Consider the following 25,419-nt stretch of genomic DNA (forward strand, 5'->3'; position numbering starts at 1 on the left):
TGGATGGCATTCCAAGTCCATTCTGTCACCCTGGATGACTCTGGAGAGCCCCGCAGAGTATCCATTGCTCCAAAAGTGCTACCATACAAGGCCTGGGCTGGGGGTTCCAAGGGCTCTCAAGGGCCCAATATAGAGTGCAAGTGTGTAGGACCTTCCAGCTCCCCCCCCCCTCCCAATACACAGCCAGGTTGCTCTTCCTATCCCTGAAGAGCAGGCTGGTGAGCGAGGCAGGTGCAACAGTGGAGCTGATGCTGCCATGCAGGCATCCCTTAAACACTGTAGGCACCCATTTATGCACAGCCTGAGCCTGCCTGTGTTTACTTGGCAGGAGGTCTGGTCTAGAGGGTAGAGCCTCCATTTGCCTGATGATAACATCCACAGGTCGCCAGTTCGAGGCCACCAGCACCGTGCGACCTTGAAGGAGCTGACAAGCTGAAGCCGAGCTATTCCATCTGCTCTGAGCGTGGGAGGATGGAGGCCAGAATGTGAAACCAGATCAGAAAGAAACATCTGAATGTTGTGGTTCTTGAAAGATAGAACCTTCTTTCAATTGTAAAAATCCCTATGGGGATTTAAATAGCCTGCCTATGTAAACCGCCTTGAATAAAGTCTTAGAAGAAACCTGACAGGCGGTATATAAATACCTGTATTATTATTATTATTATTAAGTAATGCTCAGCAAGATCCACTCACAAGTGAGGATTGCATACTTTGGCTTAGACACACCCTGCACCCTGGAGGCAGCTCAGAGCAGTGACCCTTAACTCCTTAGTTGCCTCACTGCACAGCAAATCTGAGGACGGGCCACTCACTCCTCTTCCCACAGACTGGAAAGCCTGAACTGGGCGGCTGAACACAAGTGGTTGGGCACCATGCTGGAGTTCATAACCCAGGTGCTACCCAAGCAATGCCCCCCCCCCAAGCTGGCATTGTAGTCAGGTACATTTCGACATGCAAGTGTTTTCAGGGTGGCCCAGCACACTTCTTTTCACAGGAACCGCAGCGGCACAAAACCTCACAAAGCAACACAAGCACCACAGAAAGAAACATGAGGCCAGTAGGCAGGCAGTCCAAAAGATACCAAACCAAATGAAAACCAGGGGCGAGGGGATCTTTGCCTGGAGCCAAAATGCCTATTGGAACCTGTTGGGGAAGAGAATGTTCCACGCAGGGCACCCAAATGAGGAGGCCATTTTCTTCCCAAGGCAGGGGCAACCTCCATGTACAGCCTCTTATGGGGCCATGATGACATAGGGAGGGGGGGCTCGTCCATCAGGAAACCCTGGACCTAAGCCATGCCAGATTTGAAAGGTCAGAACTGGCCATTTGCATGGGGTGTGGAAATGGACTGGGAGCCAGTGGAGCTCTTTCAGCACAGCAGGATGCACTTCCCCTGCCCTGTTAGGAGCCGCTGCCTACATGAGAACTTCCTACACTTTCTGAACAGTCTCTGAACAAAAGGTAGCCCTATGCACAATGCACGGCAGCAGTCTAATTAGTGGGTGACCAGAGCATTTCTGAAGAGCGCTTCTGTGAATGTGTGTGTGTCGCACTGGATGTACTCCCCCTGCTGGACCCATATTCCTCTGCCCAGAGTGCTTACACTGCACAGTGCCTTTGCCTGTGGGGATTGGTCTGGAGCTCAGGCTAGGGGAGAGCAGCAGACTGAGCGAGAAAACAGAGGAGAGTGACTGCCGTGTTACCTGGAAGTGGCCAGGCAAGAGAGGATTCCCCGGAGTCTGGCTGCTTGTCTGAGTCAGGGACGAGAAGGCAGCGAGCCAGGTGCTGCTCAAACTCTTGCCTTCTACCTGGGACCTGAGCCATAAATGCCTCTGGCCTTGCTGAGTCCTTGGTAAACCTCTGCAACATTGTGATGGGTTCTTGGAGGGCACCTTTTGGATCACTTGCTGTTTCCGTGGTTCTCCCAAACCACGCTTGGGCTGCTCCACACTCAGGAAGTCAACCACCTCAACTCTGGAAGCCAAGGACCGAGATACACAGTTGCAAGGATTATTGCAACTCCCACACGTGGGGAAGAATGCACAGATGCAAGACTGGCAAGCAGTTAGTGTTCCAGAGTGGAGCAATTCGGATGGTGCGACACCAGCCAGCGAGGAATGACAGAGAAGGCCCTGCCAGAAGAGCCGCAGGCAGAATTAGCACGCCCCTCCCACTTCTATTCTAGGTCCCTGCAAAAATATCTCCTGAATTCTGTGGGCCAGCCTCTCTCAGCATGGTGGGACACCTGACAGAGCAGTCAGGAGCCACAGGGCTGCAGCTCACATGCATCCTCCAGACCCACTGGCTGAAACTCCTGGCAGACTGCAAAGCATCTGGGCCTCTGGCACCCCTTCCCTTCTTCCTCTTCTTCCTTTTCTAAATACTTTAGGATGCTTATTGAAAGGCTTTTGCTCAAACTGGCAACTGATGAGCAACTTCTGGGTTGATTCATTCCTTGTCTTCATACACTGACAGCTCAATCCTGCCCCCCACCAGGCTTTAACACACAGCTTTAACACACCAACAGAGCACACACTGCATGCGATGGAGGGGAAGGGCAATCAGAAGGCCAACCAGAAGTAAAAAAAAATATTACCCCTGGGTAGGCCTCTGGGCTGCTTATGGTCCTCCACAGACCCCTGCCTGTTACTTTGCTGGAATAAGGAGCGTGCCGGGGGAGGCTAGAGAATTGGGAATCCGATCCAGCATTCAACTTTGCCGCTGAGCTCCATCTCCTCCAGTCTGCTCCCTGCCTGCCCCACTCCCTGCATATTACAAAAATTGTGAAATGGGCCTCTCTGAAGAGTCATGGAAAGAACCAAGCAGCTGCTGACAGTTTCATGCGCAAATGCAACCGTTTTCCTCTTTGAAGGAAAGAAGGGTTTTTGTCAGAATCATCTTTTCAATCCCCATCACAGTAAAACAGCAGACCCATAAGAGACCCCAAACCCCAAATGCCCAGACCCTCAGTGTGCAGCCCACCAAGCAGAATTTGCTCCCACTGCTTCAGCAACTAAAACTTAAACGTCGGCTAATACAGGCTTCCCCCACTTTTGGGCAATCTGCTTTTCTGACGCTTTTCAATTATAACCAGAACTCATATATTCGACTCGTGGTCTGTTCTTTCGACCTATTGAGCTGTTTCCACAGCCTTCCATATGCTGCTTTGGTGAAATGCTGCTTGTTCATGTTACTGCACTTTTGTACATATAGAGTGCTGAGATTTCGCATGCATTTGCAAGTAATATATAGTATGTTATTTACATTTTTCAGCGGCCAAAATGCATTTGCAAGTTTAAAAAGACTGGGTTCGCATTCTGACAATTTCCAGTTTTCAACAGTGCTCTAATGACTAGTCCAGTGATTTTCAACCTTTCTCATCTCATGGCACACTGACAAGGCACACCATCAGTTTTTTGACCATTGACAAGGCACACCATGCTGTTGGTGGGGGGCTACATCCCCCAATGGCTCTACTAATAAATGACCCTCCCCCAAACTCCCACAGCACACCTGCAAACCATTCGCGACACAGCAGTGTACCATGGCACAATGGTTGAAAATGGCTGGACTAGTCCCTAACCTGTTAAGTGGGGGACACCTGTATATTGAATTTGCAGGTCTAACTTTGATACTGCTTCTCCTGGGGCATTAAAGCAAGGAGACAGTCTTTCTGCTGAAGCACTTTTTAACATCAACAGCAGGCATTGTCTGAGAAGACACTCCAGAGCCTGGAATTCAGGGTCTTACGCAGGACTGACTTCAGCGGGTGGGCTGGGAGCCCACAGATTAGTGACATCCAGGGCCCCACAGAACCCAGTCACAGGCTGACTTGAAGTGTCTTGCAAAATATCAAAGGCTGCGGTGACACACATGACAGCAGCCAGTGGGATTCTTTCAGGAGCCCTCCAGGGGCCTTGAGAGAATTCCTATTGGTCTCTGGACACTTCTTCCTCTCTCCTGCACGGCACTGACTGGGATAATCCCAGAGGTAGTCACTGGGAACACACCTACTGGCTTAAGGGAAGAGAACCAATCTGGCTGGACACAGGCCAATGCTCCCAGCTGCAGTGGGACCCACTGAGAGCACGCCTTGGGAGCTGCTCACTCACCTGTCTCTGCCAAGTTCACCTGCCTGCTTGCCTGGGGCCAGGTAAGCAGGATCAGAACATAAGAAGAGCCCCACTGGATCAGACCAAAGGCCCATCTAGTCCAGCTTCCTGTATCTCACAGTGGCCCCCCAAATGCTTCAAGACACAATGCTTCAAGACACAAAGACACAACCTGTGTCCTGGTGCCCTCCCGTGCATCTGGCAATCAGAGGCAGCCCACCTCTAACACCAAGAGCGTGTACAAACCTACCATGACTTGTAACCCTTGGTGAACTTTTCCTCCAGAAATTTGTCCAAACCCCTCTTAAAGGCATCTAGGCAAGATGCTATCACTACTTCCTGTGGCAAGGAGTTCCATAGACTAATTACACGCTGGGTAAAGAAATATTTTCTTTTGTCTTTCCTAACTCTTGCAACACTCAACTTTAGTGGATGGCCCCTGGTTCTAGTGTGAGAGGGAAAAGAGCATCTCTCTATCCACTCTATTCAGCCCGTGCATAATTTTGTACGTCTAAATCATGTCACCCCTCAGGCACCTCTTTTCTAGGCTGAAGAGGCCCAAACGTCATAGCCTTTCCTCATATGGAAGGTGCCCCAGCCCAGCAATCATCTTAGTTGCTCTCATCTGGACCTTTTCCATTTCCACTATGTCTTTTTTGAGATGTGGCATCCAGAACTGAACACTGTATTCCAGGTGTGGCCTTACCATCGATTTGTATGGCATTATAATATTAGCCGTCTTATTCTCAATACCTTTTCTAATGATCCCAAGCATGGAACTAGCCTTCTTCACCACTGAAGCACACTGGGTTGACACTTTCATCAAGCTGTCCACAAGCACCCCAAGATCTCTCTCCTGATCTGTCACAGACAGCTCAGAACCCATTAGCCTACATGAAAGTTTTGATTTTTTTTGCCCCAGTGTGCATGACTTTACATTTACTAGTATTGAAACATATCTGCCATTTTGCTGCCCAGTCTCCCAGATTGAAGAGATCCTTCTGGAGCTCTTCACAATCTCTTCTGGTCTTTACCATTCAGAAAAGTTTGGTGTCATCTGCAAGCTTGGCCACCTTGCTGCTTAGCGCTGTCTCCAGGTCATTTATGAATAGGTTGAAGAGCACCAGTCCCAGGACAGATCCTTGGGGCACCCCGCTTTTCACCTCTCTCCATTGTGAAAATTGCCCATTGACACCCACTCTCTGCTTCCTGGACCTCAATCCAGGAGAGGACCAGCACTCTAATTCCCTGACTGTGAATTCAGCAGCCTTTGGAGAAGGACCATGTCAAATGCCTTCTGAAAGTCCACTTATATACCGTATTTTTCGCTCCATAAGACGCACTTTTTCCGCCCCAAAAAGTGGGGGGAAAAGTGTGTGCGTCTTATGGAGCGAATACTGCAAAAAAACAACAACAAACAAAAAAAAACTCCACCCCGGCCCTGGCCCCGCCCCCTGCCCGCTCGCTCTGCTGCTCTGCTCGGCTTCCCCGGGCAGTCAGAGGCTGAGCTGGCTGGGGGGCTCCTGCGTTCCCTCAGCGCCAGCGCGGACTGTGGCAGCGCTGGAGGGAGCCCAAGCCTGCGTGTCTACTTAGAAGTAAGTCTCAGAGTCACTGGGGCTCACTCCCAGGAAAGCGTGGGTGGAGTGGCAGTCTCGCTGCCCAATCCTGTGCATGCCTACTCTGAAGTAAGTCCCATTAGAGTCAGGGGGGCTTACTGCCAGGAAAGCCTTTCTCTCCCCCCCCCCAAGCCTGGAGCATCACAGCCTCTCACTCTCTCCCCCCCCAAGCCTGGAGCATCACAGCCTCTCTCTCTCCCCCCCAAGCCTGGAGCATCACAGACTCTCTCTCTCTCCCCCCCCCAAGCCTGGAGCATCACAGACTCTTGCTCCCCCCCAAGCCTGAAGCATCACAGACTCTTGCTTCCCCCCCCAAGCCTAGAGCATCACAGACTCTTCCCCCCCCCCAAGCCTGGAGCATCACAGCCTCTCTTTCCCCCCACTGCAAGCCTGGAGCATCACAACTTCTCTGCAACACAAACACTTTCCCCCCTCTCTCACACACACAGGCTGCCCCCTTCTCTTACACACACAGATGCTCTGCCCCCCCCCACACTCACACAGCAGGGGAGGGGCGCTTTCACTCACCTCATCCAGCATCTGAATGTAAGCCCCCCCCCATCACAAATAAAAAACTGTCTCCTTGGTCAGAATGCCAGTGTTTGCTTATTGCACAAGCCTCCGGTAAATCAACATAAATCCAGAGGTTTGTTGTGTCTTGAGAATTCAAGTTGTGGTTGGACTTTCCACTTGTTCATTTGTATTGGAATCACGGAAGAACTGGAGGTAGATGTGGTGTCAGCAGTGGCCCCTTTAAGGGTAAGGCCTGGGCATCCAGCAGAGTGTGCTGCACAGCTGCAGCCACTGGAAGGCAATAGGGCCCTCAGGGATATAAGGAGTACCTGAGGCAGAAAGGGTTTGTGAGTTTTGAAGAAGTGCAGGTTGGAGGTAGGAGAGGAGACTGACTGGGTTTATTGAATTTGGAATCTGACTGTGGATTGTGACTGGACTTGGATACCCTGACGGATTTGACTAACCTACCTGGAACCTGACCTTTGACTGTAATTTGGCTTGTTGGCTCTGGACTCTGATTTGGCAACTCTGATTGATGGGACTGATTTACTTGGCATCTGTGGACTAGAACTGGACTCACTTTTGCTTGCTGCACTGGTGAGTTGCACAAGGGGGACTGATCAGCCTTAAGCTGGCACGAGGCCCAGTGGATTGGAATTTGGCAGAACATCATTGTAGCAGAAAGATGATGTGATCCCCTATTTGTGTGCACCTGCTTTTGTGAGCTTCATAAATTCTGACTCTAGCGATGATGAGTTCTTGGGGTTTCCAGAAAACTAGAGTACTCAAACATTTAAGTCTCTCCATTTGTTAATGACAGTGATAATGGTTCTTAATGCCATTGTTGACTGCTGTTCACTTTACATGGTTCAAATGTTATTCTGTTATAGTTTATTAAATATTTTATTACACTATTTGGTTCAGAATATTTTTTTCCTTGTTTTCCTCCTCTAAAAACTAGGTGCGTCTTATGGAGCGAAAAATACGGTAATAACCACAGGTTCACCCTTATCCACATGCCTTTTGACCTTTCCAAAGAATTCTAAAAGATTTGTGAGGCAAGACTTTCAGAAGCCATGCTGATTCTCCCTCAGCAAGGCTTGTTCGTCTATGTGTTTTAGGATGTTATCTTTGATGAGGCATTCCACTATCTTACCTGGAGCACATGTTAGACTAACTAGGATAGATGGGGGGTGGGAGCTGGGAATGAGTCCATAAAGGGAGCAAACCAGCGGTAGTGAGTCCACATACATACACATACCCCCCCCCCCAATTCTCACATGTCAGGGCTCAGTGGACCCTGGTGCGTGCAAGGTGGGACCTGTCCTGATGGTTGCCATTGTGCTCTAGTCAAGTGGGAAAATGGCAGGAAGATAAACTGGCCACCAAAGAGTCATGTGACAGGGACCAACCTCTCAAAAAACTTTAGCGCTTGTTCATTTCTTGTTCCCTGCTGTGGGCTCTCCAGCCTCAGCTTTGCCTGGTTTTTCACATTTACTCCTAATGCAGGCAGCAGCAACCCATCTTGGAACAGGCTAAATCAGCAATAGGAAAAAGCCAGATGCCTGGTTGCCAAGGTGCTCAACACTTGATGCCTATGAGTTGGAGCTGAAAGATATGCTGGGGTACTAGTCAGTCCATCTTTGCACTTGGCAATCAAATCTGTCACTGCCCAGCATGGGCCACAGTTTTCTACAGCCCTAAAGAGTAAAATGACTTGATAGGTTTCTTCTCTCAATGACTTCTTGAAAGGCAAAACTTCCAATTAATCTTTAACGGCATCTCCACTCAACTTCAAGCACTCACAGCCTAAGCAAAATATTAGGGGCGATTCTAAAATCCCAGGGTAGCACTTCTGAGCAGAGGATGACAGAGTGTCAGCATGCACTACAAGACTAAAGCCTCACTCCTCTCTTGGGCGAGCTTCACAGCTTTAAGGACATATAACTGGGGTGGGTCATTTTCCCAGGGAGAGAGGAGCCTGCAGCATTATGATCAATAGGCCCCAAGGACATCTAGGACAATGACCTCTGCAAGGTGAGGTTATTTTATGCTGAGACATGCTGACATGTTCAACTTCACAGCACAACCTCAAGGCTGTTGGCTACAGAACCAGGTCCTCCTCTTGCCTCCACCCAAGCAAGCTAGGCTCTTGCTCTCCTACAGACTTTGCCTTGCTGCTTAGACTCTACAAGGGACAGCAGGCCTCCTGTCCCAGCCCCCCAGCACAGGAGTGAAGATTACAGGTTCAGATAAAGATTCACAATAAAGAATGTGGGGGAGGGGGAAAATGTATGAGCTTCAATGCAAACAAAAAAGGTATCCAGGCAAACAATAAGAACTTCTTAAGTAATGAGAGTAACTGGTGGGAGATTTAAGGAAGAAAAAAAAGGAGCAACTTCTTCCTGCCATTAGCATGCAGAATTCAAAGCCACAAGATGTGGTGAAGATGAAAAAAAACAGTGCCCCCCCCCCCCGCTAAACAAAAGAGGACACTTGTAAATACACACTTATTGGCGGGGGACATCTGCCGTGTCTGTGTTTCTATTACTGGGTTACAAGCTCCGTCCCTGAAGTCGTCATGCCGCTACTCTGCCTGATAAGGAGAAGCTCTCCTTGATAGAACAGAGGCATTCTGCAATATGTCAGAAGCTTGTAATTAAGGGGAAAAGCTGAGTGTTTGACTGACAGCATGTATATACCATGCCCTTCCTCCCAGGAAGTCAGGTGGCACATGTGGGTCTTCCCAACCCCAATCCTTTCCTCACAATCACCCTCGATTAGACCGAGCTAGACCAACCGGCCTGAGGTCATCCAGTGCACTTCACTGACAAGACGTCAAACGAGGTCTTCAGGTCCTGCTCCAACGCTCTTGCCACGGCAGCAACCTGGGCAGTTGGGTCTCCTTACCTCAAGGTCTGATCAGCAAGGTGCCCCCTCTGGGGCGCTGGGCACTCATGTGGGAAGGAGCCCGTGTTGCTCGGCTGCTGGGCCAGATGCTTCCTCTGGGGGTGCAGCAACTTGCACTGGGCTCCCTTGGGGCAGACTCCGTGTTTTGAAAAGTCTGGGCACACCAGGGTGTGTTTCTTCTTGCACTGAATAGAAAACAGAGAGTGCAGGTTATAAACTGGCATAGATAACACAGATAAGCCTATGAAATAGACACATTTACAAATGAGCAGGAAGTCACCTGCTCCCCAGGACATCATCTTTGGAGGGGCTCTATAGGAAGAGTTGGGGCATCTTTTGGACATGCTCAAATATCCAGGTTACCTTCTCAAAACCTGACTTATATTGATAACTGGGTTTAAACAGGCTTCAGACTAGGCTGGTACAGGTATATATTTTAATAACTATTTTAGAATGTCATTAACATCCCAAGACCTTGGGATGGATAGACTGCCAATACAAATGTAAATATCAACATAGCTTTAAATGAGGCAATCTGGCAAATTAAAGCAGTATCTTACAGTACTTTGTGGGAGTACTCTGTGAGAGGGTGGGAAAAGAAGGCCACAAATACATAGGATACAAGGATGCATTCCTGACCATTTGGGCATTTATCACCCTCAACCCAGACTCACTCCATCCACACATTCAACACATCCACGCCAATCTCGTGTAAAGTGGCCCTATGAGGGAGGACAGTTGAAGGAACAGCCACAAGGAAAGAAGAGTCACAAAATAAGTTGGATCCAAGCCTGGAAGGTTCCCCTTTTCATACAGACTAACCACCACCTGCTGCATGCCTGTCACCCAAGAGTTCATCGCCACACTTGCCCACTGGCTGACCTGCTGTGATGTCACAGCATAGTATGATTCACATATGTTTTAAACAATGAAGGGGAGGGCGACAGCAATGGAAAGAAGTGCGCAGCCTCCGAGAAGCAAGCGAATGCTCAGTTTTGCACCTGGAATCTAGGAATACATGGAGGCTGTGTGCAGTTAGCTGGACAAACTGGTCCAAGGCTGAGAAGATGAATGGGAAGATGGGTGCTAAGAAATAGGTCAGCAGGTTGAAGAAAGGTGGGTGCAGAACTGCAAAGCCCAAGGGAAGGCAGAGTTTGGAGGGGAAGGAGACGAGATATAGGAAGCGGGAGAAGGAAACACACCTCACACAGGGCCAAGGGAGCGAAAGTCTGCAATCACAGTTTGCAGGGAGTGTGCTCTCCCATGCAGAATTTCAATACAGATTTGAAATAATCAGCTATGTGTTTAGAGCAGCGGGGAAGGAAACATCTGAAGTCGGCCATCACAATCATAAAGCCTCCTTAACAGGACAGCAATCCAGCTGAGTGTCTGCATGAACAGCAGAGGCCTTCAATGACAGTGCTCAGTTTTTATTTTTTTTTTAAGGTCTGTATTTCAGTCCCTGGCCTGAAGTGGTCCAAAACAGTTGAAGCAAAACCTGTCTTAGCAGTTTCCCTTTACTGAGGCTGGTGGCCCCTGGCCACCCTGTAACCAAAAGCAGGCCCTGGCATTCCATTGCCTGTTACCTGCCCTGCCTCCTTCAGTGCCTGCTTGAGTGGGAGGGATCAGGATTTCAAGTGCCCAAGTTTAGAAGACTGGGCTGGTGTTAGACAAGGAGTCTCAGGGTACCATTATTTTATTTATTCATTAAAATATTTATCCCTGCACTTTTCATTGGAAAATGCTCAAAGGAACAAAACTGAAATCAGTAGATAAGAAAACAAAATAAAAGCCAAAACGAAAACAGTCACAGCAGCACAATACAGTATAATCTCACAATCCACATTAAATGAACCTGGAGGTTGTCCTCAGAAGCCAAATTCTGGACCGGTCCCAGAAAGCCAAATGGTGACACCAATCTATTTGGAGCGGGACTTTGAAGCTGCAGTTATTTAGGTGTTGTCGCTTGTGGCCGACACCACTTCACTGTTGGACACACCGATTGTGGTGTGATGACCTTCGGAAAGTAATATGAATGGGCGCAAAGTGTACAAATTGTGAACCCTTTGTGGGACGAACCTGCTGGCTTGCTGTGGGGCTTTTGCAAAAGAGTCAGCAATAGGAGAGCCTCACACACTCTATTTTTATAGTGCAGTTAATGCTGCTGATGATTTTACCCATGGCTTACTGTTATAACTGCTATTTATAATGCCTATTGCTATTTGTGTTGCAAACCTTCCTAGCTGTTCTAGAAGAAAGGCAGCGTAAAAACAGTAAACTAATTAATGGATACAATGATTTATGGAATAAACACAAGATGGTAAGTCCCTGCCCTTCAGTCAATCCCCATCATTCCCAGAGAAAGTGGAATTCCGAAACGTGAATAACTTTGGTCTATGTTGTAGACCAGTGTTTCCCAAACTGTGGGTTGTGACCCACCAATGAATTACCACTTGATTCTTGGTGGGTCATGAAACTGAAACTGACAAGCTGATAGCTGAAGAGGAAAATGTATTGTCCTATGGAGAGTGAAACTGAGCCACACTTGCACTTTTACTTGGTGAATAGGCAAATGTGCAGCAGGTCATTTTGAAGGGCAGGCTGAGAGGAAAGCGGTGCTATCAGAACAGTCCCAATCCGAAGAACACAGATCATACAAAACATGTGAGAAGGAAGTCCCCCTCTCCAAGCTGACAAGAAAAATGTATTGAGCTCTATGGCCAGTGACACTGAGGCACAAGTGTGTTTTTACTCATGAGCAGGCAAACAGGCCTCAGCTCCTATCAAAGGCCAGGTGAAGGGGAACGCAAGGCCACCAGAATGGTCCTGATCCAATGAAATGGAGCTCAACGAATGCACCAGAAGGTCCCCTCGCTGTAGTAAAAAGGAGCTGGAAAAGTGAAATTTTTTGTTTCAGTTTACAAGGTTTTGTTTTTGTTTACAAGCTAGGCAGGTCCCAACAGAGAGTCATTTTTAAAAGCGGGTCCCAGTGCTAAAAAGTTTGGGAATCACAGCCACAGGCAGGAAAGGACATTGGAGAGGTCAGGAGGGCCAAGGCCATGGTGGGCTTGGAAGGGGAGGGTGAGGAGCAGGTGCTGGAACGGAAAACTTAAGCAGGGACGAGATATGACCAGAGCCAAGAAAGAGGTGAATGATTGTGGCAGCAGAATTCTGGATGGGCGAGAGAAGGCTGAAGTGAGACCACAGAAGGCTGGTTCACAAGAGGTCTAAAGGTCTCTCAAACTGTGGGTCGTGATAGAATGGCAGCTGCCATCTTGGCAGATGGCAAGTGAGCTGGGTGGCACCATCTTGGAAGCTGGCAAACCTGGGCACTGCCATTTCGGAAGTTCCCAGTCAGGCCCTAAGCTTCAGGACAGAAGAGATGCTGAGGTGCAGGAGTGCAGCATATGTGAAATGGGGTGGTGAAAATTGAGGAGTGAATTAAGCAAGTTGGTGATCTGCAGGAGTGCGTGAAATGGGGTGGGAGAACTGGGGTGAGTGAATGACGCACTCAGGTGATATGCAGGGGTACGTAAAATGAGCTGAAAGAAGTGCGGTGATGGCAATGGTGCTGGTTATCTTGGCAGTGGCCCAAACAAAAAACACAGAATGCCTCTTGGGACAGTGAGGATGTTACACTGTTCCCAGGGGGCATTTTGAGGAAAATTTCTTCCACTTCTTTCCGTCCTTTCCCCAGTTCTTCTCCTCTCCCTTCCCACCACTGTCAAACCTCCGGTTTTCCAACCCCAAGTCCTCCTGGGTAACCTTCTGATTTTCTAGTCTGCTCTCCTGCTTGCTTACACCATTGCACACCTCCTTTCCCTTGAAAAGTGGAGGAGGAAAGCCTTACTTCTACTTAGAACCCTCCTGAAATTGTTTAGAGCTGGAGGTGCGAAGATGCTTCTGTCGATCTTGTGCAAGAAATGATCTCTGAAATGCAAGGAAGAAATCTGTCCCTGGCTCTCTCTTGCAGTCTTGCTGGTGTATGTGCAAGACACAGTAAGCCTGACTTGGGGTTGGTGCAGTGGGTAGCCTTGCTTGCTAGTGTAGCTCTGATAAGTTTTTTGGAAAAGCTTTCATTTTTCTGGGTTTCCAGCTCATGAAATTGTGGCTTTCTGTAGCTCTGATAAACTGAGATGCTGACATTCTTCCAAGCCAACCTTTGCATAATATTTGCTCTGGCAACTCAGCAGTCCAGGATACTATTCGAAAAATCAAGGTTGTAAATAAGTTTTTTCCCCTCACGCTTTGCTATTAGAAAAAGGTTGAGAAATAACGCAATAAAAGCTAATAAAGTGCCATGAGATATTCTCCCTTTAATACAATTTAATACACGTGGTGTTGACTGTATTAAAGAGAGATGTCACTTCCTGCTTGATATCACTTCCGGTACTAGCATCACAGTGAGGGCACTTCTTTTTGATGGTGTCACTTCTGGTCATGACATCACTTTCAGGTTGATGACATCACTTGAGGTGGGTCCTAAACAGATTGACATTCTTAAGAGTGGGTCCCATGCTAAAAAGTATGAGGACCATTGGTCTAAAGAACAGCAGCTCCACCCTATGTGAATATTCCATCCCTGCAGTGGATACTCTGTGATGCTGACCTATATCCAACAGCTGCTTGAACGGAATTAGGTGAAGGAAAGTGGAGTTCTGTAACCAAAACACATTCTGCCATTTGGAGAAATCCACACACACAGCTTTATTCTATGCTTCTGTAAGCCAAGGTGAAGGACAAGAGTCACACAGAATATCAATGCCACACACAACCCCAACAAGTCCTGTATGCCGGAAACCAGTCGGCAGAGACTGTGTGGATCACCAGGGTAAAGAGAGAAGTGGCAGACTGAACCCAATAAAGTCTTCTGTCCACTCCAATTCTGCAATGAGAACAAGTTTTCCCCTTAAGCCACCAACTCTTCTTGGGAAATCAGCCATCAGGGTGTACAAAGCAGTTCAAATGTGGATTTTTTTTTACCAATTCTTTCAATGAAGGTTTATGGATGAATTGGAATTAGTGTTGGGGTGGCAAATTCCTCCAGAGAGATCAATGCTGAGCATGTCCTGCAAGCGGTTTGGCAGGTCAAGCCCAGGTCAGGCCATTAATTAGCACAGAAAGGTAGCCTCTTCTGCAGCTGGCTTCAAGTGCTTCTGCTGCCCTTTCCAGCCACTCTGGCCTCTGAAGTGCTAAGCCAAGGCTGAGTTCCGACCTTTCCAAAATGGCTCTTCTCAGACCATCTGCTTGAACTGGGAGAGGGACAGGCTTTGCAGAAGTAGAGAGGCAGGGCGTGGTGCTTCTGAGCTCAGATGCTCCTCTGGAAGCTACCCAAAGCCTGAGTGGGTGGGAGCAAGGAGAAGAGGCAGCAAGACAGGCAGGAGGAGGAAACACTTGCTCACTCAGCAAGCAGAGTGGGAGAGGCACTTGAAGGAGGGGGGAAAGAGCTCCCATGCAGAAAGAGCTCCTCTCTGACACCAGCCCTATCAGGCATAATCAACACCACAGATGTGGTTCCACAGCCTGCCGGACTGAACTCTGCCTCACTGGCTACTTGCAGGGAAGGGCAACGCCGTCAACAAAAAGAATGAAGAAGCACCTATCAACATTCAGAGAGAAGAATCACCTCTGCATAGGGGCATAATGCCAAGCAGGAAGGGAAAAACCCTTCCTCCCATCAAACAAAGGTGGCAGCAAACTGTGTGACCCCCAACAGAAACTGCAGAGTGAAGTCCACTGGTTACTATCAACTGCCAGGAGCATCCAGCTGACACTGGAGCATCCAGGCACAAGGCCGGATCCAACAGCCACTCCCCACTGCAACACTGGTCCTTCAAAGGAAGTACAGCCCTATCCAGAACAGATTTACAATTCAAACCTGGATCAGAGGCAGTCCACTTCTCAGTACAGGCAGGGGGGCAATGGCGGGGGAGGAGGGTGCCTCTCCTCCCTGTGGGCTTTCCAGGGTCAGCTGGGGGATCACTGTGGGAAGTAGGATGTTGGACCAGGAGCCTCCCCTCTTTGGCCTGATTCAGATGCCAGGCTCTTCTCATGAGAGCCAGTGTAGCATGGCAGCTATGAACAGAGGCTGGGATGTCCCCCAGTTTAAATCCCCTTACAGGCTGCACAAATGCCCCACACTGGTGGGTCCCCCATGTTCTGCTCACACTTGGCTGGTTCCTCCCCTGAGTACACTGAAGCCAGAGACGCTCAGGTGAGCTGCTGAGCCCACTTCGAGCAAAGTCAGCAGTGCAGTCACGCAGACATAGGCCACAAGCACACCCAGGCTTGAAGCTTCGGCACTGGCATACTAAAACCCAATGAACTCACGGAGGGGCGGGCCATACATCTCCCTTCTGCCATGGGCTCGCTAGAAGGCTTCAGGCCAGTGGTTTTCAAACTCTCAGGGAGAGTTTAAGAGCCGCTAAGGTCTTGCATGGGCGGGAGGGGGGAGGCAGCAGGGGCGGGGAAAGGCAGCGACGCAATCCCCAGGACGTGGGGGTGCAGGGGCTTGGTACATGCAGCCTCCCAGGGGTGCAGGGAGCCCAGCGCGACCTGCAGCAGGGCTCCCTGCAGCGGTGAAAGTAGATGTGAAAGATGGGTGTGATCACCCATACAAGCCTTCTAGTGAGTACACCCCCGGGAGGCTGTATGTGTAATAATAATAATATATTGGCAACCTTCAGTCTCGAAAGACTATGGTATCGCGCTCTGAAAGGTGGTTCTGGCACAGCGTCTAGTGTGGCTGAAAAGGCCAATCCGGGAGTGACAATCCCTTCCACACCGGGAGCAAGTGCAGTCTGTCCCTGGTCTGTCTCCCTGGCTATGGGCCTTCCTTCTTTGCCTCTTAGCCTCAGACTGTTGGCAAAGTGTCTCTTCAAACTGGGAAAGGCCATGCTGCACAGCCTGCCTCCAAGCGGGCCGCTCAGAGGCCAGGGTTTCCCACTTGTTGAGGTCCATCCCTAAGGCCTTCAGATCCCTCTTGCAGATGTCCTTGTATCGCAGCTGTGGTCTACCTGTAGGGCGCTTTCCTTGCACGAGTTCTCCATAGAGGAGATCCTTTGGGATCTGCCCATCATCCATTCTCACAACATGACCGAGCCAACGCAGGCGTCTCTGTTTCAGCAGTGCATACATGCTAGGGATTCCAGCACGTTCCAGGACTGTGTTGTTTGGAACTTTGTCCTGCCAGGTGATGCCGAGGATGCGTCGGAGGCAGCGCATGTGGAAAGCGCTCAGTTTCCTCTCCTGTTGTGAGCGAAGAGTCCATGACTCGCTGCAGTACAGAAGTGTACTCAGGACGCAAGCTCTGTAGACCTGGATCTTGGTATGTTCCGTCAGCTTCTTGTTGGACCAGACTCTCTTTGTGAGTCTGGAAAACGTGGTAGCTGCTTTACCGATGCGCTTGTTTAGCTCGGTATCGAGAGAATGAGTGTCGGAGATCGTTGAGCCAAGGTACACAAAGTCATGGACAACCTCCAGTTCATGCTCAGAGATTGTAATGCAGGGAGGTGAGTCCACATCCTGAACCATGACCTGTGTTTTCTTCAGGCTGATTGTCTGATAATAATAATAATAATAATAATAATAATAATAATAATAATAATAAAAATAAAACTTTATTTTTATCCCGCCCTTCTCCCTAACGGGACCAAGGTCCCTGCAGCCTCCCTGAGTGGCGCGATCCTGAGGATCGCGCTGCTGCCTCCTCCCTGCCTCCAGGCTGCTCCCGCCCCTTAAGGGGCCAGGGCCTGCAGGCTGGGGCATCGCAACGCCCCAGTTTGTAAAGCCCTGCTTTAGGCTAGTCCAGTGGTTCTCAAACTGTGTGCCGTTGGCACCTCAGGATGTCTCTGGCTGCTGCTTCTTGACTCTCCCAGGAACTGCCATTATGGATCATGGGAGAGCCAGTAACAAGAGGCCGCCATGAAAGAAGGGCACTGAAGCCATAGTAAATTTGGGAACAGCCGGGCTAGCCTCTAGTGGTTCAGCCTCATACACATGCCTCATATGCAACAACCAATACGAGCGGCCTACCTTATAAGATTGTTGTAAGGATGACTGAGATAATACTTGTGACTTGCTTTGAAGATTTGCAGAAGCTATATCTAAAAAGGTAAGCACTCTGAACATTATTTTAGTTTTCTTAATTAAGCACAGGAATATAGAAAATGAGCAGTAAATGCATTTCAGTCATTAAATAATTCCAATAAAATTTATATTACAAAATGCAAATAATTATGCGGTGCTAAAGTGTCACCAAAGGGTGTGAACTGCTACTCTGAGCAACTCGTGTGTCAGGGCAGAACTAAAAATACCAGCATCCTAGAAGGAGGGGATCTGCTGCGCCGGGGCATTTGCAAGGTGCTCGTCCTCTTTTCCGGTCCCCCTTTCTGCAAATCTTGCCTTTGTGTCATCTGAGTTGCCTTTTCGACTCCTCCTCTAGTACCTCTTCTTATTCTACTGTTCCTGTGCTCCCCCCACCTTGGAATACCCAAAAATAATGCTCTCAAACAAATCATTACATTAGGAACAGTTTACCAGCTTCTTTTCAAGTCTGTACTTCTACAAAGAAAACAAACTGTGTGTGTGATTAATTCCAAGGCTATGTCCCAGCCTCTCAAGTTTCTAATGACTTTTCTACACCATCCTGTACTTGGCGTGGCCTTCCTCTATGATGGCATCATCTGACCATCCTTTCACTCCTGCGCGAGAGTGTCAGTCAGGCCAAAGACAGGGCACAGGAGAGGCAAAGAGGACTGTGATGTGCCTAAACACCTCCAAGTCAGGGAAGGGCTTCTTTGGTCTTACACTTCAGGGCTGCTGGGGCCTAGAATGGCCCTGTCATGATGAATTATTCACCTGGTGGCATGAGGGTGAGGGCTACGGCCTGCTGAGTTCACACCCAACAAAACACCAGGATTCAGTTGCTGTACGACGGCGCATGTCAGCTGAGGTGAAGAGGAGAAGGAGCGCTAGCGCTCAAGTCGTCAGGGAGCAACCTCATTCCTTGGGACATCCAATCCAGTCCACCTGTCAGTGCTGCTAATTTTACCACTCCCTGGCAAGCCACCAGGCCAACTAGCAGGTTGTACCATAAAAAGGAAAAAAAATCAGTTCACTCCCACATAAGAGTAGCAAGGAGATTCCAGAAGTGCACAAGATAATGTTGTCAGAAAGGGCAGGAGGGGGAGCCAAAGAGAAAGACTGCTAAACTAACCATGACGAAGGTGGGGGCTAACCTAACAGGGAGCAATGCAGGCAGTGCTGCAATCTGAGAATCAGTCAGAACAACATAAACAGTCTGGATGGGTTAGGTTGAAGGACAGTCTAGTTCAGCATCCTGCACTCCATAGTGGCCAGCCAGACTCCTCCTTTGTCGCTCCTGAGTGATTGGTACTAAGAGGTAGACTGCCTTTGAACACATCAGTGCCACACAGCTACTGTGACCACCAACAATGGACCTATGCTCCATGAACTCTATGGTTGTAAAGCCTCCAGTGCTCAGCGCTGCCATTGCCAGACAGAGTTTGTGGCTTCTCTGATGCTGGCTATGCCTCCACTGGAGCCACTGCTGTTGGAGGAGCACTCCTAGAGAGACCTGTGCAAAAACATAGCACGTGGCACCTTTCCAGAATACTCCACATGGATTCCATAATTGTGCCCTGGGGAGCTGCTCCCTGCAACATACAATTGCAAGGCAATTCCATGACCAGATTTGTCTCAAAAAGAACTATGTATACTGGGTTGCGCTGAGGACAACATGGGGATAGGTGGTGGGGAAACCACGTAATCACCTTGAAGGATATTAATAACCACCCCCAAACCATGAAGGAACAAAAAGTAGCAAAGACAAGACGAGTAGGAAGAATACATCTCCAAGGAGAAGCATCTCAGCAAGGGAAGAACAGGCTAGTAACATCTTCTCTTTAGCAGAAGCTCCTGGAGGGTCAGAGCTCTCTTTTGCACTCACAAAGAATCCCACATGAGCCACTGCATCACACCAATTAACTGAAAAGCAATTTATTATTTGTACATGTATTTAAAAATCTGGGTAGACAAAACTAAACTCAGGTAGAATGAAGCTACAGCCTTTGTTGGTTTTATTGGTGTAAGTCAACATCAGCCATACATTTCACTGTTGTCACAGTTCACCCCTAATTTTTAAGTGTGCCAGCCAGCCTCGGACATTCCTGCCATCTATTTCAGCAGTGCTCCGGGGCTTCCAATTTCAAGTCCAAAGCTCAGACTGCAAAGGAAAAAGTCCTTGAAAAGCACCCCCTCAAAAAAGTCAGAGGTTCCTGCCAAAGAACATCAAGTAGACGAGTGAGTTGCAGGGTTTAGCAGTGGGGTGGATGCCTCGCTGTTTTAATGTAGCTCTCTCTGTGAGAGTTTCCTGCACTGAGTGGCTGGTGGGGAGCCAATGCCAAGAATAGGGAGGCTGCTTGGCTCAAGCCAGCTGGACCTGACAGCTAGCAAATCACCTTCCTGAGAGTTTCTAAAAAGGCAACTAGCCACAGACAGAATTCCAGCTTCCTGGCAAAAAAAGCCCAGACGACAACGTAGCCCAAGCGTTTTGCAATCTGGTGATGGATACTGACATTGCCGCATGGAACTACTGCAGGAGTGGTCTTTTGTAACTTCAGGTTACAGTGGGAGAAACGAAACCAGCTTTCTTGACTTTTACATTTGGTGTTGGAGGGCAATGCTGGTTTGCCAGACAGCCACCCCCAGTGCCACAGGGGGAAAAGTTCAATCTGCAGGGAAGCCAAGAGGCTGAGAGCAGAGGCTTCTTTCCCAGCAAAACCCAGCACCAGACCTGTATGTTAGCTTGAAATCACCATGATGCAAAATACTCTGTCCATGAACTGCAGCACGTGGAAAGGGCCAGGCTGGGTCCAGAAAAAAAATACTGCTGGTTGCACACAGGCCACGGCCGTCCATCTTCACAAGACCTACTGCAGTGCTGGGAACTTGCCCTGGATGCACTCTCCTGTTTCAACCCATATCGGCCTGCTGGTGGCGCCCTCTGTGTGGCACGGATGAGTTGAGACGTGGCCCTGATGGCTGCTCCCCAACCATGGGATGCCTTTCACTCAGAGTTCAGCCACCACGCAGCCCTTTCAAAGGGGCCTTTTTCTCTGGACAAGCATTCGCTGACTGCAGCGAGGCAGTGGATTATTCTGACAATATTTGTTCACGTGGATTATTGCACCTGCACCTTTCCGCACTGCCTGCCACTCAGAGCCTTCCGGCTCTTTGCTCCTTGCTGCATCTGGCAGCCTCGCCCTCTCACTTTTGCTGATTCGTCCAGATATTTATAGGGCACGGTGTCCTCCTTGTTTTATTCCGTTATTGAGGAACAGACCTGGGGGTCGGCTGCCCAGGCGTCACCTTACAGCTATTGATCTGCAGTGGCTTTTCCTGGTGCATTTTGCTTTGCAAACTCTGACGGTGAAGCTCTCGAGAAAAATGATTCCTGCCGCCAGCCAAATTCCAGGCCTTGACAAAGCCCAAACACGGAGGAAGCGCACGCAGCAAGGGGCACCAGGAATGAATTATTCAGTACGATGAAAGTTGCAAGGCCAGGAGTGGCAGGACTGGGCAACATGAGCTTTGAAAGAGGGGGGAGTTTAGCACAGCATCTGTGTCGGATGCAGATGACACGGGCTGGCTGTGTGCGTGTTGGTGGGTGAGGCTGAGTGTAAGCAGCAGAGAAGGTATTTATTTCTCTCAAAAATGTCCCTCCTCACAGCATCGGCAGGCTGTCACAATACCAACAAGAAGTATCAGACAAAGCCAGGTTGTACTGGGCCCTCGGCTGCAGAGCCTTTGTTTGTGTACAGCCCCCACCCCACTCCACCCCCCACGTTCCTGGTCTACCCCCCATGCTTACTGGTGGCAGTTCCCTTCTCTCCTTCCAGCTCTCAGGATGGGAGAGGAGGCCTGTCCCTGTCTCTGTCTGCCTTGAGTTGCTCCAAGCATTCAAAACGGGCTGGCAGAAGGTGGGAGGGGAGTGAGCCTGCACAGGCACTTCTGCTCCATAAGCTCATGGGTTGCTCCCAGGACCCCCCAGTGTGATCAGAAAGGTCCCTGGGAGCAATGATGTCAGTCCCAGCCATTTCTACATCTATGGTATATACAGGAATGCTTCTTTCCCAGGTTCTTCCCCAGCAGGTAAGGAAATCCCTGGAGAAAACTCTGGTCCTCATCATCCAACTGTAGGGGGACTCAGGGCACAGACCCTTCTCAGGCCCCCAAAGTCCAGGGAGGGGTTCATATCTGTCTTGCACACAGATGCAGGCAAACAAGTTGAAAGCAAAGCCTAAGACCCTGGTTCTTGTGGTTGGGGAGCTACTGATGTGGTGAGGCAGATGAGGATGCGCTCTCCTTCAGGGATCAGGGTTGCAGTCGGAGTACCCCAGGCATGCCCTTCTTCCTGGACGCGCAGGTAAAGCTGTGGCTCAGGGAGCTTTTACTCGGCTTCAGTTAATGCATCAACTGTGCCCGTTTCTGTTTCAGGCAGATCTGGCCATGGTTATCCATTCCTTAGGCCACTCTCCGTTCAGCTGCTACAACCTACTCTACATAACGCTGCCCTTGAAAGCCCTCCAGAAATTCAGTGGGTACAGAAGGTAGCTGAAATAGTTTTGCCTGGCACAAGGTGCTATGACCATGACACATGCCGCTCTCTTAGCTGCACTGACACCCTATATGTTTCTGGGAGCAATGCAAGGTTCTGATTATGACCTTCAAAGCTGGGGACCAAAGTGCCTGAAGAATCACCTCCCCCTCCCCCTATAAAATTGCCCACCAGTGTGTGGTCCACCTTCAGATGGCTGGTTGACAGTAACACACAGGGAGGCTCTTTCTGTAGCGGCCCCTGAACTGTGGAACTCCCTCCCCTGCGACACATGGCTGGCCCCATCCCTGTTGGTGTTCAAGTGGAAGTTGAAGGTGGTCTCATCCCACTAAACGGTCTCCAGCCCCTACTTCTACTGTGTCCCTTTTCTGAGCCTGGCTGAAAGCTCCCTCCCTCTGGTTTTGAAGTTGCTCTGCTATTTGAAGTTCTATATTTATTGCCTCCTCATCTGATTGCAATTGTGGACTGTAAGTCACCTTGACTAGATCTTGAGAAAGGTGGGACAAAAATGTTTGTCCCGGACATACAACAAGGCAACATCAGAAGTATTTCTTTTCTTCGGGGAAAGTCAACATTCCCAGAGGGTTAAAATAAGGGGTGTTCCAACTCCATTTGACAGACACATCAGAATGGATGGACAGCAGTAGAGCACCAGTGACAAGTGTGGCTCTGAGCCTTGACACTCTCTTTCACAACCACCATAGGAAAAGTGGTATCAGATGAGGAAACTGACATGACATTTTCTTTTATGCTACTACAGTTGTATCATGATGAAACAAGGGAGTCAAAGCAAAAAGAAGAACTCAAAGTCCATAGCATGCATTTTAAGGAGGCACAGTTTAAACCAGCCGTGTTGCCACAAGCCAAACAACATTTGCCTGCCTCAAGCCAGGAACGTCTCGAACCAGCACTGCTGGCGTCAGGGAAATCACACACCAACAAGAGGTTCTCTCCATTTATGACTGTGCAGGGCGACTTCTGGACTCAGCATCAGTGAGAAGTGACAGCCTGTGCTTGGGAGCGGTACAGTCCTGAAAGGAGTGACTAACGTGGGGGGGGGGGGATGGGACACAACACTAGGGAGAAGCTCTGTTAGAAAACTGTTGGGTCTATGAGGTTCATTGCCACCGAGAAGATAAACACAGACGGCTATCAAAGGGGAGGATTCTCTCTCTCTCTCTCTCTTTTATCAAAACTTGCCCAAGCTATTAAACGGTTCCCATTTGTACTGATAAGCAACATTTACAGCATAAGTGTCTGAAAGTCACAGAAGACGCAGCAGTTATATTAAGGAAGCAGTGGGAGCCCTCATTATACCATTATGGCGGAGGGTAAATAAGAGGTATCTTGGCAGAAATCTTCAGAGGTTCTCGTCGGAGAGACAGGCTTGGTCGGGAGAGAAATCGGATTATCGGTGAAACTCTCAGAGAGTTTGCCGTCTTTTAAATTAAAAGCTTCTATTTCTAACAGGAGCCTTTATCATGGTCACTTTCCTTCCGTGTTCTGCTCTGGTGCAGCTGCCGATTAATCCAGTCAGACTCGTCCAGGATGAAGCCGGCAGACAATCAGAGCCGAGAACAAAGCACCCAAGCCCAGCACATCTCCCCTTGGACACACACGAGGCTGCCTTTCCCAGAGCCAGACACTGGTCCACTCCGATGTGCACTGTCTGCACTGACTAGCAGCGGCTCTCCACATTGTCAAGTGGAGCTCTTTGCCAGCCCTGCTTGGAGATGCTGCCAGGCAGGGACTGAACTGGAGACCTTTGGCATGCAAAGCAGGGGTTTCATCTTTCACCTTTAGGGCGGCCAAAAAGTCCATATGCCTGCGATTATGTGGGGTCTGGAGCCATTGAAGCCTGCGCAGGGACTGCCTGGCCACCCTGGGCTTCTATTTATTTATTTTATACAGGTATTTATATACCGCCTTTCTTTGGTCGTCAGATTTCTCCTCAGACTTTAATCCAAGGCGGTTTACATAGGCAGGCTGTTCTAAACTCCCGTAGGGATTTTTACAATTGAATAGTTCTAGTCTCATAGAACTCCTCGTTCCAGCTGCATTCCTTCCCGGTCTGGCCTCTCTCTGGTCCTTCGCCTCCCACGCTCCACTTGACGGCAACTCCTCTCTGCCACCGAGGGTCAGCTCATCAGTATATCAGCGCGTCATCAGTTCTCGGGTACTTCCGGTTGTTTCGAACTGGCAGCCTCAGATCTTCAGGCATACAAGGCGGCAGCTCTACCAACTGAGCCGGACCTCCTGACCTTCTATTACAGACAGCGGCTGGCTAAACACAGTGTAGTCTGAAAACGACAGGACTGGAAAGGTTTAGGCGAGTCTTTTTAACCAAACCAGTCATGCAGGCAAGAGAGCCAGCTGCCTGCCTCCACAGAACTGTCTTTTCCAGTATCCAAAAGATACTACTGAAGAAACGTTACGTGCAGCCCAAGACCAAACACCTCTCCTAACACAGCCAAGGCAACAAACAGCATCTTGCCTTGGCTGAAAGGCCACTGCTGCTTCATGAAACAGCAGAAGCTGCTCCCCTGCCACTTGACCAGGCCACAGGAGCCATCTGCAAGGTGTGTGGGGGTCCTTGAAATGGTGTGCAGCTAGTGGCTTGCTTACTTCTGTGCAAAACATGGGCCTTGGGACACAGGAACTCGGGACATAGGACAAGAGCAACTTTGCTCTTGAGGTAAAAGGGAAATCAGAAATATCTTATTCTGATGAAAAAAGCAGGTGCACAGAGTCAGGACCTTGGGCGTGAGTGGCTTTCCCTGCTTATTTATTAGTACAGAATTTCTACCTGTGGGTCAGGATAGAGAAAGCTTTGCAGTCTCAGTTATCCAATAGCTCACAAGTGCCACTCCCATGCAGCCATACATCTGGGACTTAAGATTCTGCAGACTGCCACACTTTCAGGCCTGCCTTCACCATCATCGTCATCACATATGCACTTTTAGAGAAAGAAAGAAATTCTTGGGATGCTGAATGTTGAGCTTACACATTACGGTTCAATGCCAATAGCTTCCTACTTCCCCTCTACTCCAAATAACTCTGGAAGTTATATTTCTGGGAAAGAGTTGGGGAAGCCAACAGAATTCATTGGGAAAGCAGCCACCATGTGGTCAACACAAGTACACCACTTGGGCGGAGAACATCCAAACCTGCCAACTGTGAGGTGAGACCATCAGCCCAGCCGCCTCAGTACTGTTCATTAAAACTAGAAAAGACTTTTGGGTTTCAGATGGCGCGGGGAGAGCTCTTCCCCAGCCCTCCCTTCAGGTGTAAGGAGAGAACCTGGAATCTTCTCCTTGGAAAGCAGGTGTCCTGCTTATGAGCCACAATCCCTCTCTGAAGTTCCTTCTTTTCTGTGGGGCAAATGTGGAAAAGCCAACCTTAGACTGGAAATGGGAGAAAGGAGCAGAAAGGAATTAATCCTCTTACCACAGAACAAATCACTCCAGTCAAAGAACCAGTGACCCCCTTGCATAAAACTCTGCAAGGCGCACTATCACAGCTTGAGACAAGTACAGGCTGATCTACCAACCCAGAGCAGCTGGTTCAAACATTCCCAAAGGTACTCACGGATAGAGGGAAGAGCATGCAATAAATTCTAAATAATAAT

General features: G+C 49.2%; 1 protein-coding gene across 2 annotated transcripts in view; it reads right to left on the minus strand.

Annotated features, from left to right (window-relative positions):
* The window catches only part of ZC3H3 (zinc finger CCCH-type containing 3), a 290,941-nt gene that overhangs the window by 36,250 nt on the left and 229,272 nt on the right, over window positions 1-25,419 (minus strand). For both annotated transcript variants that reach the window (XM_066623326.1, XM_066623327.1), the window contains exon 10: window positions 9,152-9,336. In XM_066623326.1, the coding sequence (XP_066479423.1) occupies window positions 9,152-9,336 (185 nt within the window). The remainder of the gene's footprint in view (window positions 1-9,151; window positions 9,337-25,419) is intronic.

This window comes from Tiliqua scincoides, chromosome 4 (assembly GCF_035046505.1).
Source record: "Tiliqua scincoides isolate rTilSci1 chromosome 4, rTilSci1.hap2, whole genome shotgun sequence".
Classification (NCBI taxonomy): domain Eukaryota; kingdom Metazoa; phylum Chordata; class Lepidosauria; order Squamata; family Scincidae; genus Tiliqua; species Tiliqua scincoides.